Consider the following 14,152-nt stretch of genomic DNA (forward strand, 5'->3'; position numbering starts at 1 on the left):
AAACTATTCTGGGATTACTTAAGGCACCTAGTGGATGTTGGTGCTCTCTGAATAAAGTGCTTTTCCTTGCGGCATTGAGGGGCCCCTATTAACAACTGCCAGGAGGTGGTCCACCTAAAATAAAGCCAGCAAATGGACAAGCCAGCTGGATATACAGACATCTCACTCATTCAACAAACTAGAATATAGAAAATATGACAGAAAAGGTAAGCAGCCTGGAAGATCAATCAAGGAAGTTCAACATCCAATTAAGAGACATCCCAGAAAGAGGAAAAAGAGAAAATGAAGAGGAGGAAACCACCAAAGAAACTGTATAAGGAAGGACAAGGTACATTAGGTTGAAAGGGCCCACTGAGTACCCACTAGGGTGAATGAAAAACAAACCTTGAGCTGAGTGCTTGGATACATAGGTGTGTTTGGCTTATAAAAACTGACCAAGCTATATTCATTAGTGATATGAGCACTTTTCTGTATACGTATTCTATATCAGAATGAAGTGGGTTTTTTTTTTTAATCCCCCTCCTGAAGAATCTTCAAGTAAAATGTCCCCAGAAGATGTACTATGATTATCCTGTGGTTACAAGGAACTCCACACAACAGTAAGTTTGAGTTAAGTAAATAAATAAGGTGGAAAGAAAGTAAGTCCTGGTCCAAAAATGAGACAAAGTAAAAAGGGGCATGATTTTGAACAATGTGTAGAGCCTAAGAAAGGAAAATTCACTTGACCTTGATGCTAGGAACATTTTCCTGGAAGTACAGAGGTGGGGACAGTAGACCTGCGGGAAGTGAGGTATGATTATAGTACACTATTTGGCTCTGCAATGAATAATATGACACAGTCAGAATCACATAAACACCGTGTATTATGGTCAACTTTTAAAATCGATTTGTCCAGATAAAGCACTGAAGACCTAATTATTGTTACAAAACAGAATGCAAATGGAATCAACCTTTTTGGACTCAAGAGTACAGAACACAGAAAGTGGAACGTGGAAAGGTAGAGGAGAGATAGAGGGAAGGATGGGGGCACTAATAACTATGTCTTACAAACTGAGTGATCAACATATACCAATGGAAAACTGATGGAATAAGAAATTACAGTCCCAATAGTATTTAACAGAGCTACAAAGGAAACTAACAGAGGAACCAAAATACCAACATAATTATTAAAGTTTGGGAGGGAGAGAAAAAGTCAAGTGCTGTAAATAAGCTAAATTCTCATTTGACATAGTGGGAAGAAGTCAACAGATAGATGATGTTTAAAGTTGATAAATGAAGAAATAACCATCAAAGTATGTTTATTTAGAGATATGAAATTACCACCAGAAAATTTAAATGCTCAAAGTGGTCACCTCTGGGGGCTGGGAAGTATCAGGGAGATATTGGCTTTTTATTATATATGTCCTTATGTACTATTTGCCCTTTTAAAACTATGTATATGTACTGCTTTGATTTAGTTTTTTTTTCCCCCTTTGGACTTTGTCTTGGTCTATGCAGAAGTAGGTTTTCATTTGGTCTACACAGAGATATGCAGATAGGTTCTCTTTCTTTCTTTCCTCTTTTTTTTTTTTTTTTTTTTTTTTTGCTTTTTTAGGGCCACACCCACGGCACATGGAGGTTCCCAGGCTATGGGTCAAATCAGAGCTGTAGCCCGCCGGCCTACACCACAGCCACAGCAACGCAGAAACCGAGCCACATCTGCCACCTACACCACAGCTCACGGCAAGGCCGGATCCTTAACCCACTGAGCGAGGCCAGGGATCGAACCCAAAGCCTCATGGTTCCTAGTCGGCTTCGTTTCTGCTGCACCATGATGGGAATTCCTGATTTAGTTTTTATTTTTTTATTTTTTATTTATTTAAAAATTTTTTTTTGTTATTAAAAAGAAGTTCCACCTCTTTCTTTGGACCTGAGTCTCCTGCACGGTCCATACAAAATGGGGAGGTTGATAACTCTAGGCCATGTGAGATCTTGTTCTCCAATCCATGCTTCTTTCTAGAGCAGGAGCAAGACAGGCAATCAAACTACTACATTCAGAATGGATCAGCAGAGTTCCTGCTATGCCTACAGGTTAAAGACCGGATAGTGTCTTCGTGAGGATGTGGGTTAGATCCCTGGCCTCACCAAATGGGTTAAAGATCCAGTGTTGTCACAAGCTGTGGCTTAGGTCCAGATGTGGCTTGGATCCGGTGTTGCCATGGCTGCAGCATAGGCTAGCAGTTGCAGCTTTGATTCAACCCCTGGCCTGGGAACTTCCATATGCCTCAGATGTGGCCATTTAAAAAAAAAAAAAAGAGGAGTTCCCGTCGTGGCGCAGTGGTTAACAAATCCGACTAGGAACCATGAGGTTGCGGGTTCGGTCCCTGCCCTTGCTCAGTGGGTTAACGATCCGGCGTTGCCGAGAGCTGTGGTGTAGGTTGCAGACGCGGCTCGGATCCTGCATTGCTGTGGCTCTGGCGTAGGCCGGTGGCTGCAGCTCTGATTCAACCCCTAGCCTGGGAACCTCCATATGCCGCCGGAGCGGCCCAAGAAATAGCAAAATAATAATAATAATAATAATGGATAAGCAATGAAGTCCTACTGTATATGTATAGCAAAGGGAACTATATCCAATCTCTTGGGATAGACCATGATGGAAGATAATACAAGAAAGGGAGTGTGTGTGTGTGTGTGTGTGTGTGTGTATGACTGGGTCACTTTGCTATACAGCAGAAATTGGCACAACACTGTAAATCAACTATACAGTTTAATTTTTTTAAAAAGTAAGGAAAAAAAAAAAAAGACAGGCACCTGAAGGACCAACTCTCCCCTAACTAACCCCTCAACTCCTCACAGTACCACAATCATCCATTACAAATGCCTTCTCGGCTGCCCCAGCCTGCCCCACCCTCTGGTCGTCTTCAAACCCCATCATCACAGGTCCAGCCTCGCCAGCCTCCCATTCAGCCAACTATTTACACCCATTAGTTATTTATACCTGCCTGAGTCACAAAGGATTTGAGGTGGCTTACTCTAATAACACGGATAAGGAAAGAACAAAAATTGAACTAGAAAATAGGCACTCAGAAAAAAGAGATCAACAAAGATGCTAGAGCTGTACTTCAAATTAACTGGTAGCTGAGGCAGAGAGCAAGATACAATGAGCCATGACAGCATCATATTAGGAAGGAGGAAATACACCGGTTTTCAGGGGAAGCAAACCTTTGCTGAGCCCTGAATTATTCAAGTCATTGTCCACGTGAGATTTCCTGAAGGAGGAGGAAATGACTGGTTTTGATTTGCTTTGTTTTTGTTTTGTTAAACTTTGAGTTGTCCTGTTTTAATGATGAGCTCTCCAAATATTTGGATGAGTTATCGCCTATAAAAACTAAAGAATCCCAGGTAATATGATTTTGGAATGAGGTATAAGAGCACATGTTTCAGCAAAAATCATGGGTTATGTCGTTGGTTTTCTTCCCCCAGAAATAACTGTTTACTGAGCACCTAAAAGTATCAGGGAATGCCATTCAAATGATTTCAGTCAATCCTAAGAGATGGGCATTGTCATCCCATTTTACAGATGAAGAAACTAAACCTCAGAGAAGAAGGTAAGATGACCTAGTTGAGGTGATCCAGTGGGTTGCAGCAGAGCCTAGATTCAAACTTAGGTCTGTCTGTCTCCAAAGCTCCTTCTTTACATATCATGCCACAAGGCCTCCAAACAAAGGCATCCAGGCTGGAGACACCCTGCCCAGTGCAATGGAGACACAGTGATGACAGACACAGGCCTGCCCTCTTTTATGAAAACAGATAAAGGGGGATGGCAGGCCTGGCTGTTAGGCCAGAAACTGCCTCTGAGCAGCCTCAGTTACATTAAATGAAGACCTCAAAGGCGGAAGCAGCAGAAAGAAGGCTGGGCCTGCGTCAAGAAAAGTAAACCATAGATCCCAGCTATGAATCTAGCTGATCTGATTTCTGAGGGGCTGAACCAGAGCAGAGGATCTAGCTGCCGGTGAAGCAAGAGATCCTTTATTTAAGGTGATGTCTCCTCTTTCTGGCTTCCTTCCCAAGAGAATCACCCAGCCTCCTTGAGGCCCAGTGTTCTCATCTGTGGGGCAAAGATAATGATCCTTACAACTTTCACAGAATTTTTTTTTTCTTTTAGGGCTGCACCTGAGGCATATGGAAGTTCCCAGGCTAGGGGTCGAATCGGTGCTGCAGCTGCCGGCCTACGCCACAGCCAGAGCAATGCCAGATCCAAGCCACGTCTGTGACCTACACCACAGCTCACAGCAACGCCAGATCCTTCACCCACTGAGCAAGGCCAGGGAGTGAACCCACATCCTCATGGATACTAGTTGGGTTCATTACCGCTGAGCTGGGAACTCCCTCTTCATAGAATTTCAAGGCATAAAATAGCACATGTAAGGAACAATGCTTTAAACACTGGCATTAACACTAGGAGGGACTTTTCTAATCAGAGCTCTCCTGCTCACACATTGCATGGCCTCCTGCAAGTCCTTTCTCTCTCTGGGCCTCAGTCTTCTCATCTGTAAAATGAACAGCATGAGCTGGGTGATTTTGTTGGGGGGGGCGGTGCCTGAGGCATGCAGAAGTTCTGGGGCCAGGGACTGAACCCGTGCCACAGCAGAGACAATGACAGGTCTTTAACCACTAGGCCACCAGGGAACTCCTCAGCTGGGTGACTTTGAAGGGTCCCTCCAGCTGGTAGGTTCTTGACGTTCATGCTGGGTATTATTAAAACCCTACTGATCACGAATGGCTACACTCCCCTCTGTCACAACGCTTAACAATGTGTGGTCACTGTCTTTCTCCCTGCTGTAGCTCTACTCTCACCACCCGAGTTCAGACCTTATCACCTCTCATCTAGACTGTCGCACTGGCCTCACCCCTGGATGCCCTCTGGTCTATCTTCCACACTGCCTTCTAGCAGGATCTCTCCAAAACATGGCTCTCAATGTATCACTCCACACTCTATGATTCATATCTCTCCCTTCAGCTTAAAACTCTTGTGTTGGTTCCTTATTCCCAACAGAATAAACCTCCTTATCTCGCTACTCAAGTGTCCTCACCACCTGGGCTGGCCAAGTCTTCAGACTCTTCTCCGGACCCTCCCTGTCTCCCTGTTTGTGCTCTTATTTGTACTGACCTGGTAAGGATGCTCCCCAGCCACCCGCTTCACACACCCTGCTGGTCCCACGGTGCTGTTCATTTGCTCATGCTGTCCCCTCTGCCTTAACCTCCCTTTTGCTCCCAATTCCCACTGACCGACATCCTTCCCTATGCCATCCTTCTTCACCTAACCAACCCTTACCCATCCTCCAAGCCTTGGGATTGGGTGCCACTCCCTTCGGGAAGCCCTCCCCAACAGTCCGGGTAAATGACCCTCCTTTGGGCACCTGTGGCCCGTCGTACTCCTCTCGGGCACAGCACACAGGACACCACGTCACATGTGTCTTCCCCACACGACCGTGAGCACCCCGAAGCCAGGAAGTGTGTATCAATCACAGAACTAACTCCTTGCCTGCAACAGCACAAGCCGTGGAACATCCCTGGGGCATAACATTCCCTGGACAGACCCCCCTCTGGCTCTGAAATGTAGTGAGCTCCCACATGGCCTCTCCCTCCTGCCTGTCTATGGCACAGAATTTTGCAAAGTTATTAGTAATAACACGAGTGCCTATCACTGAGTAAACACACACTCTTTGCTGAACACTTCTAAATATGTCATCTCACTGAAATCTCCCGACGATCCTAAGATGGGTCATTTATGAATTGTCTAGCATATCAGATGTACAGCCGTGTGAGATGCCTCCTGCTTTTATAAGGAAACTTAGGGGAAGGAAGGAATTAGATACTTTGTATCCCAGACATAATGGCAATCATTCTGAAGTGGTCCTCTAAAGGAAAACATTGGTTTCACTTGGTGAATACAGTATACTACATCCTAGAACCGCCAGGAAATCACAAAGCCCAGATATGCAATCTTATTATCCCTTAACAACAACCACAACAAAAGATATAAAAATCACGTAGCTTCACAGAAATACATTTGATATTAGTGAAATGGCACACATCAGGTGATAACTGTGATAAATTTCTCTCTAAGATGTTATAGAAATCACCCTGCTCTGTTATGTGGCCCTGGCTTGTCATCTTTGTTTTGAAAAGGATGGGATACAACGACAGGTCTCGGCTGGGTTGTTTGGTTAGCTACTTTCCACCTCTAGAGGGCAGGGCAGCCTCACATATTATTTGTCATCTTTCTTCCTCAGCTTTCCATCCTGATCAGGACCTTGCTGGATGTGCTAGGCAGCCGGGAAACTTTCTGATAGATTTTTATGGGGAAGGGGGACGGGGGGTGGGATGGGTAACAGGAATCTTACATATCAGGAAATACAGTTTTACCTCCATTTACTACTTGAGAAAACTGAGGCTCTGAATGTTAAGTGTCTTGCCTAGAGTACTCCTTCCCACGACACCTCTTTCTCCAAATGCAGATGTCCCAAAGGGCTCAGCTCCTAAGGGCTTAAGAAGAGGTATCCCCCTGGAGTTCTCATCATGGCTCAGTGGTTAACGAATCCGACTAGGAACCATGAGGTTGAGGGTTCGATCCTTGGCCTCGCTCAGCAGGTTAAGGATCCGGCATTGCCATGAGCTGGGGTGTAGGTTGCAGATGCGGCTCGGATCCCACGTTGCTGTGGCTCTGGCGTAGGCCGGCAGCTACAGCTCCAATTAGACCCCTAGCCTGGGAACCTCCATATGCCGCAGGTGCGGCCCTAGAGAAAGACAAAAAATAAAATGAAAAAAAAAAGAATAGGCGTCCCTGTATGAGTGCTTTCAATATGGATGCCTGGAGAGACCTTGTCACTCACAAGGAAGTGAGAGTAACTAGCAAATGATCTTGCCCTAAATGACTTACCACCTTACATGACTTATCACAGAAGAGGAATAAGTCATTTATTCATCATTCTTCCCCGTGACCAGTGTTGATTCTTCTGCCAGGAAACACAGCAGGGAATGAGCCAGGGGGACCACCTCTTATTCTGGCTCCAAGACTCTGTGCCCAGCCCAGGGTCAGAGCCCAATAAAGATTTGATGGATACATAAGTAACCTCCCACTGGATGGGGCTGATGACACACAGGTCCTACGCACCCCTCTCTGCTCCCTTCAGGACAGAAGATCCTGCATGGAGGGAGAAGACCATGGTACGACATGGCCAGGCATGGGAAGGACAGGTAATGATGCGCAGACTGGCCTAAACGTCTCTAAAGTCTCATCTGACTCTGCTACTCCAACATCCTGTGAACTGGGAGGCTGGCGAGTGGGAGGATCACAGAGGGCAGAGGCCAAAACAGCTCCAGGGAACAGGCGGAAAAAGCCATGCAGAAGCCAAGAGAACTCTGAGGTTGAGTCATGTCTCTCTACAGGAGTCCTGGAAGGAAGAAACCTTAGGCACCCCTGACCATTAACACACCAGGACTTAATCTGACGTTCATCTGTCTACGCAACACTTACTGAGCAGCCACTGTGTGCTGTGCTATGTGTTTCCAAGCTTCTCGTTCCTTCATTCATGCCCACAGCACCTAGCAGAGGGACTGACACAACATGCACTTGATAGATGTGCATGAAAACTCCATCTGGAGGAGTCCTCAAGCTAGTAGACACAACACAAGATGGAAATAAATAGTGGTATAAAAGGGGGACAAAGTGCTCATTTCAAGGGTCAGGAATAGAGCAGTGAGCAAACCCGGGAGAGGTGGTGACAGCAGAGTGCAGCTCAGGCACTGGATGGAATAGTCCAGGAGAAGGGAACAGCATAAGCAAAGACCCAGAGGCTCTCAGGAGGCTGAGTGGGCTGACAATGGGGCACAATCGACCAGTCTGGCTGGAACACGGCCTGCGTGAGGGGGACTGTAAAAAAATGAAAGGAGAAAGGTGAGATCCTAAGGAGCCTGTGCGTGGCAGGCAGAGGAGTCTGAACCTTCTCCTGCAGGCCAAGACAGAGGGAAAGTGCTGGGGGCGCCCTGCACAAAGCTTGGCCTGGCTGTGTCTCATCAAGGGCCTGATGGAATGAGAGCAGGAGAACACGGATTAGAAGACTGTGGTCAAAATCTAGGAGGGGATCAGGAAAGGGAGCCGGACGCCAGCCATGATCCTAGGAGCTCTGCTGGAGAAAGCTGAGAGCCATGCCCAGAGCATCTTTAACATCTTCATACCCTGCCTGCCTGCAGGAGGCAACAGTGGACGAAAGGCTCGGGAGCCAGATAGTTCTGGGCCCCACATGGCTGTGTAACCTTGGGCAGGTCACCGTACCTCTTTGGATAATACAAACACCCACCTGGCAGTGACTCTATGCAAATGAGATAAGAGGCAGTACTGAAGGCTGGGTGAGAGTGCTGTGGATGGACTCTGGAGCCCAGCCACCGGGGCTCCTTCTAGCCCCTTCTCAGTTCTGCCACTTATTCACTGAGTGACCTTGGGGAAGTTATCCAACCTTTCTGGGCCTCAGTTTCTTCATCTGTGAAATGGACTTAATAACAATATAAACATCAAAGGATTAGTGTGGAGATTGAATGAATTAATACATGGAAAGCACTTAGAACAAATAGTGCTTGGCACCCAGTAAATGCAGTAAAAAAAAAAAAAAATGTTAGCTATTGTTACATAAAGCCACACAGGGTGGTGCCTGGCACATAGAAGGCTGAGGCTCACTCAGCACATGTATAGCCCCTTCTCCATGCTCCAGACCTTTCCCGTGCTCCTAACAAATTCAGAAGCCACGGGAGGCAGAGGTGGGACAGCTGAAAGAGCTGCAGAGGGCAAGCCTAGGACTTAATCTAGGCTTCCTCCCACCTCCCCCTCCATCGGACATCAGGAGATACCCAGTCTCTTCAAGGCCCCCCTCCCAGCTCCTCACCAAACCCTGCTACTCATTTTGTCCTGAGCACCAGCACCAATGGTGGGTCAGGCCTGCCCCTGACCCATGTCTCTAGCTGGGTGTGGGGGAGCTCTCAAGCCCAGAGAGTATGGTATTTGCTCAGGCTGGTGGCCCCTCCTGCTCCGTGCACACAGCCAAGAAATGTTTGTGGATGACAACAGCCCCATTCTTGCCCCAGATCTAGACAGAGAAGCAAGACTCCTCTAATTCTCATTCAACTTGACATTATCATTGCCTCCCACACGAGTATAATGCTCCCAACACACTGGAGGGGAGAGAAAAGTACCCAAGACCCCAATGGAGACAGACTTCCCCAGAGCCCCTCCCTGGGCTGGCTCCCTCCCTCCGAGGGCCCTCATCCCCCCCGCAGGGAGTGCACTGACACCCCAGCACAGGAAGCCAGCCGGGCAGCTGTGCCTAGACCACGCACTGCCCTGGCTGTCAAGAACGCCAGGCCGGCCCTGCTAGTTGCTATCCTCCAACGCAAGCCAGCTTGCTGGGGTGGGTGGCCGGGGGCAGGGGGCGGGGGGGGGGGGGAAGAGGTGGGCCAAGGATGGAGAGTTACCACCAAACCAGCTTCAGCCCACCATCGCCTACGGCAGAGCCAGAGCTGGGCCCAGGCAAAAGGCGTGGGAAATGCAGCTCTCTTCAGTGTGGAGCCACTCGGCAGTGGCCCCCAGCACGCCTATAAATCATTCCAGGCGCCAGAACCGCAAGGGGTTGCGGGGGGGCAGGCCAAGATCAACAAGGAAAACACAGCTCTTCGCTAATCACGGGGAGGGGGGGTGTCAACAATTTCAGGGAGAAAGATCTGAGCATCAGCAGAGACCAGCAGCTGCTAAACAAACAAACAAACAAACAAATAAGCAAAGACCTCATGTACCGAGGTCCAGCGGCCAGAAGGAGGTCGGGCCTCATCTTGCTCTATGCTGCACTAGAAAGGCCACACCCAGAGCACAGCAGAAGGCAGACTGGCATCCGGGAACCTGTCCAGAAGAGACAGTGCTGGAGGATGTGGGAATCCTGGGGGGATGACATGGGTGGGGGTGGACGTGACAGCTGCTATCAACTGCGGTAGAGGACAAGTTCCCAGGCTCAGGGAGTCTGTCTCGCGGCTACTGTGACCTCTGGTGTGTTACTTCCCTCGTCTGAGCCCTCGGTTGCTTGGGCTATAAAATGTGGATGGTGGTGACAGATGCACAGGGTCACTGGGCGGACGGGAGCAAGTCCCTGAGCAGAGGGGCCCCTCAACAAGCGGCAGCTGGGCCCAGGCCCCTCTCTCCCCTCTTCCTCCACCAGAGGGAGCCGGGGGACCAGGAGCGCCCAGCCTGTACCAGCTCTACCTATCCTCCCCCAATGCTGCAGCCTCTGCTGTTCAACTCCCACCCTGCCTGCCCTGGCTTCCAGCGGCAGCCTCTCACCCACTCCTTACAAACCCAGAACAGGCCTGGCAGGGGAGTCACTTGCAGCAGCTTTGGTGACAACAATGGCTATTGCATCAACAGGCCCTCCTGATGCCTTGGAATGAGGGGGGGGGGGTGCAGAAAGGAGGGAGGACAAGGCTTCTTGCCCTCCCCTGTCCACTCCCCCTCTATCACTCATCCCAGACCCATCTCCCCCTGCTCAAATCCTCTAGATACCTAAGGCTCTCCTGGCCTCTCCCAGTGGGTGACCTGGCCAGGTCCTGAGGCCAAGAGACTCCTGTGGGCTGGAAAAGCTCAAGTGGAAAAATAACAGGCCTCAGAGACAGGTGGACTCGGGTTCTAGTCCCAGCTGCATTAGGAACTGGCAGTGTAACCTTGAGCAAGGTCCCTTAATTTTTTTGGGGGGGGGCCTCAGTTTCCCCATTTCTAAAATGGAGTTGCCAGTGCCCACTGCACAGGGCCTGTTGTGAGGACCCAAAAGAGATTACAATGGACATACAAATATTTAATATATGGTTAGGAGAGATTCAAAGTACTATCTCAATCCTGTTCGTAATCCAGTAGGAAATGCGAAGCAAGGAAACGCAACAAACAGCCTGAAGGATGCACAAAAAGAGGGAAGGACTGAGAGGCAGGCCTGCCCGGATGGCAGAAACATAGAGCTCAAGAGCAAACAGGCTTCCAGCCAGCCAAGAGATTCAGACCCATGTCTGCAGGATGGAGCAATCTGAGGGGAATGGGATCCTGGAATTGAGGAAGACCCAGGTCATTTCATTGGGTTTTACACTGATTCCAGAATGATGTTTTCTCCAGCCCTCCCCAATCCCCTGGAGGCAGTCCACTGCATCACCAGACAGCCAGGTTGGAAAGTTCTTCCTGCTATATCCCCCCAAATCTCCCATTGCTCTTGGTTCTGCTCCCTGGAGCCACCCATAATGAGGCTGCTTCCTCTGTCACAGGCTTCACCACTCTAGAAAAGTCTTCTGCAGCCAGGCTCAAGGACCACAATGCCCATCCAGTCTCCCTCTGCCCTCACCCCACCGTGGCCCTCTCCTGAAAGAGCCTTGCTTGGTCCATTTGGCCCCTCCCTCCAGTGTGGGGCCCCAAGCTGCGCACAGTCAGTCCTTCAGGAATGGGCTCCCAGCAACCCTCCGCCTGGGCAGAAGAGCCCATCTCCCTCTGGGGCAGCCCACACCAAACCTCAGCTGAGGGTGCGCTGCAGTGAAGCCCAGCCGAGCCCTTGAGCTGCAGCTGCTGCTCCTGGGGCCCAGCCATCTCAACCCAGCACCCCAGCCTGCTGCCTCACCACGGGGGAGTTGCAGAGAGCTGTCTCCCGGCAGATTTCCTGAGGCAGAAGGCTTCCCCACCCCCAGCCCAGCCTCCAGGAGACACTCCACTGGTTGTGGCACATGGTAGGACCAGCTGAGCCGTGAGAGGAGGGGGAAAGCTGTCCATTCGCTAGAGGACTTCAGACTTGCTCTGTAGTGTGGCTGGATTAGTCACAGAACCATCAAATCTAAGCTGGAGGGGCCCTTAAAGAGCATTCAAGGCAGACCTTGCCTTTTAAAAAGATAGGGACCTGAACGAGGAAGGGACTCAGTCAAGGTCACAAAGCCAACCTGCAGCAGAGCTGGAAGAAGAACCCAGGTTTCCTAACTCCCAGTTCAGTATTCTTTCCAATCCAGCAGAAGAGAAATCGGGGAGCCTTTGGGGCAGTCTTGTGAGCCCGCATGTCCTTGACTCTCTCAACCTGACATTTATCCCAACCAGCTCACCACGGTTATCTGCATGGAAGAAGTGGACCCAGCCCATGCCCCATCAACACAAGAGATATTGCCAAGGTGTCCCAAATAGGCAGACGTGCAGACCCCAGCACAGAAACTGGCACTGATCCAACAAGAAGGAAGCTCTGTAGACTTCCTTTTCTGGCACGCTTTTTAATTGGGTGGTGTTTTTCTTGAGGGTGGAGAGGGGGTGGTCTTTGAGAAACTAGCCAAGGGCCAGGCCTCCATCTTTGCTCCCCCCGCCCCAGCCAGGATGTGCTGCAGTTCCCCTCAGAGAGATGTCTCAGCCTCCAGCAGCCATTCTAGTCCCCACCTGCCTCTCTGGGCAAGGATGGAGCTGAAGCCGCCCGAGGAGATAAGATCAGGCCTGTGCTCAGGACCCGCAGAGGAGACCTGAACCGGAAGGGGGGGGGGAAGGGGGGTGTCTTTCCCTTGGGGCTCTGAGCCTACACCGTCGCAGACAATAAAAATCCCGACCAGAACATCCTAAATAAATAAATAAATAAACGAAAAGCCATCCTCTGGCAAGGATACAGCGAGAGGGTGAAGAAGTGGAGGGGGTGATGACTGCTCCTGGCCCTCACTGGCCACGGTTTTGAGAAAGAAGAGATGCCTGCACTCGTCGGGCCAACCCTCTCTGGAAGAGCTAAGGGGTGTTGGCTGCATGAGAGGGACCTGGCTTCTCCCGACAGGCTGGGACAGGAGAGGTGGACATGGAATCAGGCACCGGGTTCTTACTTTACCAGCCGTACAAGTTAGAGAGGGAACTAGCGGGGAAGAGCCGGGGGAGACAAACACGCGTTCCTTACTTTCTCTGGAGGGTTGTGGCCGGGCTGGTGCTGGTACTCGTGCTGTGGCCGCCGCCGGCCCCCGGGCTGGAGCTCCTGGATGCGCCACGGCTCAGCTGGCCCCGCTCCCGCGGTGGCCGGGGCCCCACGCCCACCGCCGCCGAATAGCCGGCTTCCTTCTCGCGGCCCGGGTGCGCTGGCCCGGCCTCCCGCCCGCCACGCTCGCGACCCAGGGCTGGGTTCTCGTGGTGCAGGTGGCACTGGGTCACGTCGCGCTCGCGGGCAGAGTAGCCGGCACTGTCCTGGAGTGGGTAAGAGGCGTCCCGCTCCTTGTCCCGATACACAGCCTCTCGGTTCTGGTAGGCGCCGTCCCGGTTCGGGTAGCCCACGTCCCGGGCCGCCTGGTGGAACTGGCTCTCCCGCAGCTCCCGGTGGTGGAACTGGGTCTCGCGCAGGTTCTGGTACTGGCTCTCGCGGCTCGGGCTATCCCGCGCGCCGTGGGGGTCCCGGTGCAGCTCCCCGCGGTGCAGCTGGCTCTCCTCCCTCAGGTCGCGGTTCTCCTGGGTGAGCTGGTCCAGCTGGCCCTCCAGCTCTTCGATGCGCCGCCGCTGGGTCTCCAGCAGCTGCTGCTGGCTCTCGATGATGTTGTTCAGCTCCAGCAGGTACTCCACCGCCCGGTTAGGGCTCTCGGATCCCGGGCCGCCCGGGGGACCCGACCCCGCCTCCATCCTGGCGGCCCAGGGGCAGGGGAAGGGGCAGGAAAGCCCGGTCCCCGCTCGCTCACGGCGCCACCCTCCCCCGGGCCCAGCCGGGGGAGGGGGCCGGCGGGACGCGAGGGCGCGCACCGGGCTCGAGGGCCCGGGGGCCCGGGGGGGCCCGGGAGACAGCGCTGGGGCCGGCGGCACGGGGAGCAGGAGCTGAGGCTGCCGCTGCTGCCGCCGCCGCCGCCGCCGCCGCCGCCGCCACCGCCACCGCCGCGGCTCCCGAGGACGCGGCCCACGGCGCTCCGCCCGCTGCGGAGTCACTGCGCAGCGCGGCCGCGCGGGACCGCCCCGGCCGCCGGCCCGCCCCCCGCCCCTGCCCCCACCCCTGCCCCCACCCCGTGCGCCCGGCCCGCCCCCGCGCGTCCCACCTGCCGCCGCCGCCGCCGCCCGCACTCGAAGCCGGACCCGCCCCAAGGCACCCGGGCCAGCCGCATCACAGGCTGCGGCTGC

General features: G+C 52.0%; 1 protein-coding gene across 6 annotated transcripts in view; it reads right to left on the minus strand.

Moving 5' to 3' along the window:
- The window catches only part of IQSEC2 (IQ motif and Sec7 domain ArfGEF 2), an 84,202-nt gene extending 70,292 nt beyond the window's left edge, over positions 1-13,910 (minus strand). For 2 of the 6 annotated variants that reach the window (XM_047764336.1, XM_047764343.1), the window contains exon 1: positions 12,960-13,763. In XM_047764336.1, the coding sequence (XP_047620292.1) occupies positions 12,960-13,666 (707 nt within the window). In that variant the 5' untranslated portion in view covers positions 13,667-13,763. Of the gene's footprint in view, positions 1-12,959 lie in introns of all 6 variants that reach the window. The other 4 variants (XM_047764337.1, XM_047764338.1, XM_047764335.1 and 1 more) reach the window with 4 other exon arrangements.
- Positions 13,911-14,152: the final 242 nt, after the last annotated feature.

The sequence above is a fragment of the Phacochoerus africanus genome, chromosome X (genome assembly GCF_016906955.1).
Source record: "Phacochoerus africanus isolate WHEZ1 chromosome X, ROS_Pafr_v1, whole genome shotgun sequence".
Classification (NCBI taxonomy): domain Eukaryota; kingdom Metazoa; phylum Chordata; class Mammalia; order Artiodactyla; family Suidae; genus Phacochoerus; species Phacochoerus africanus.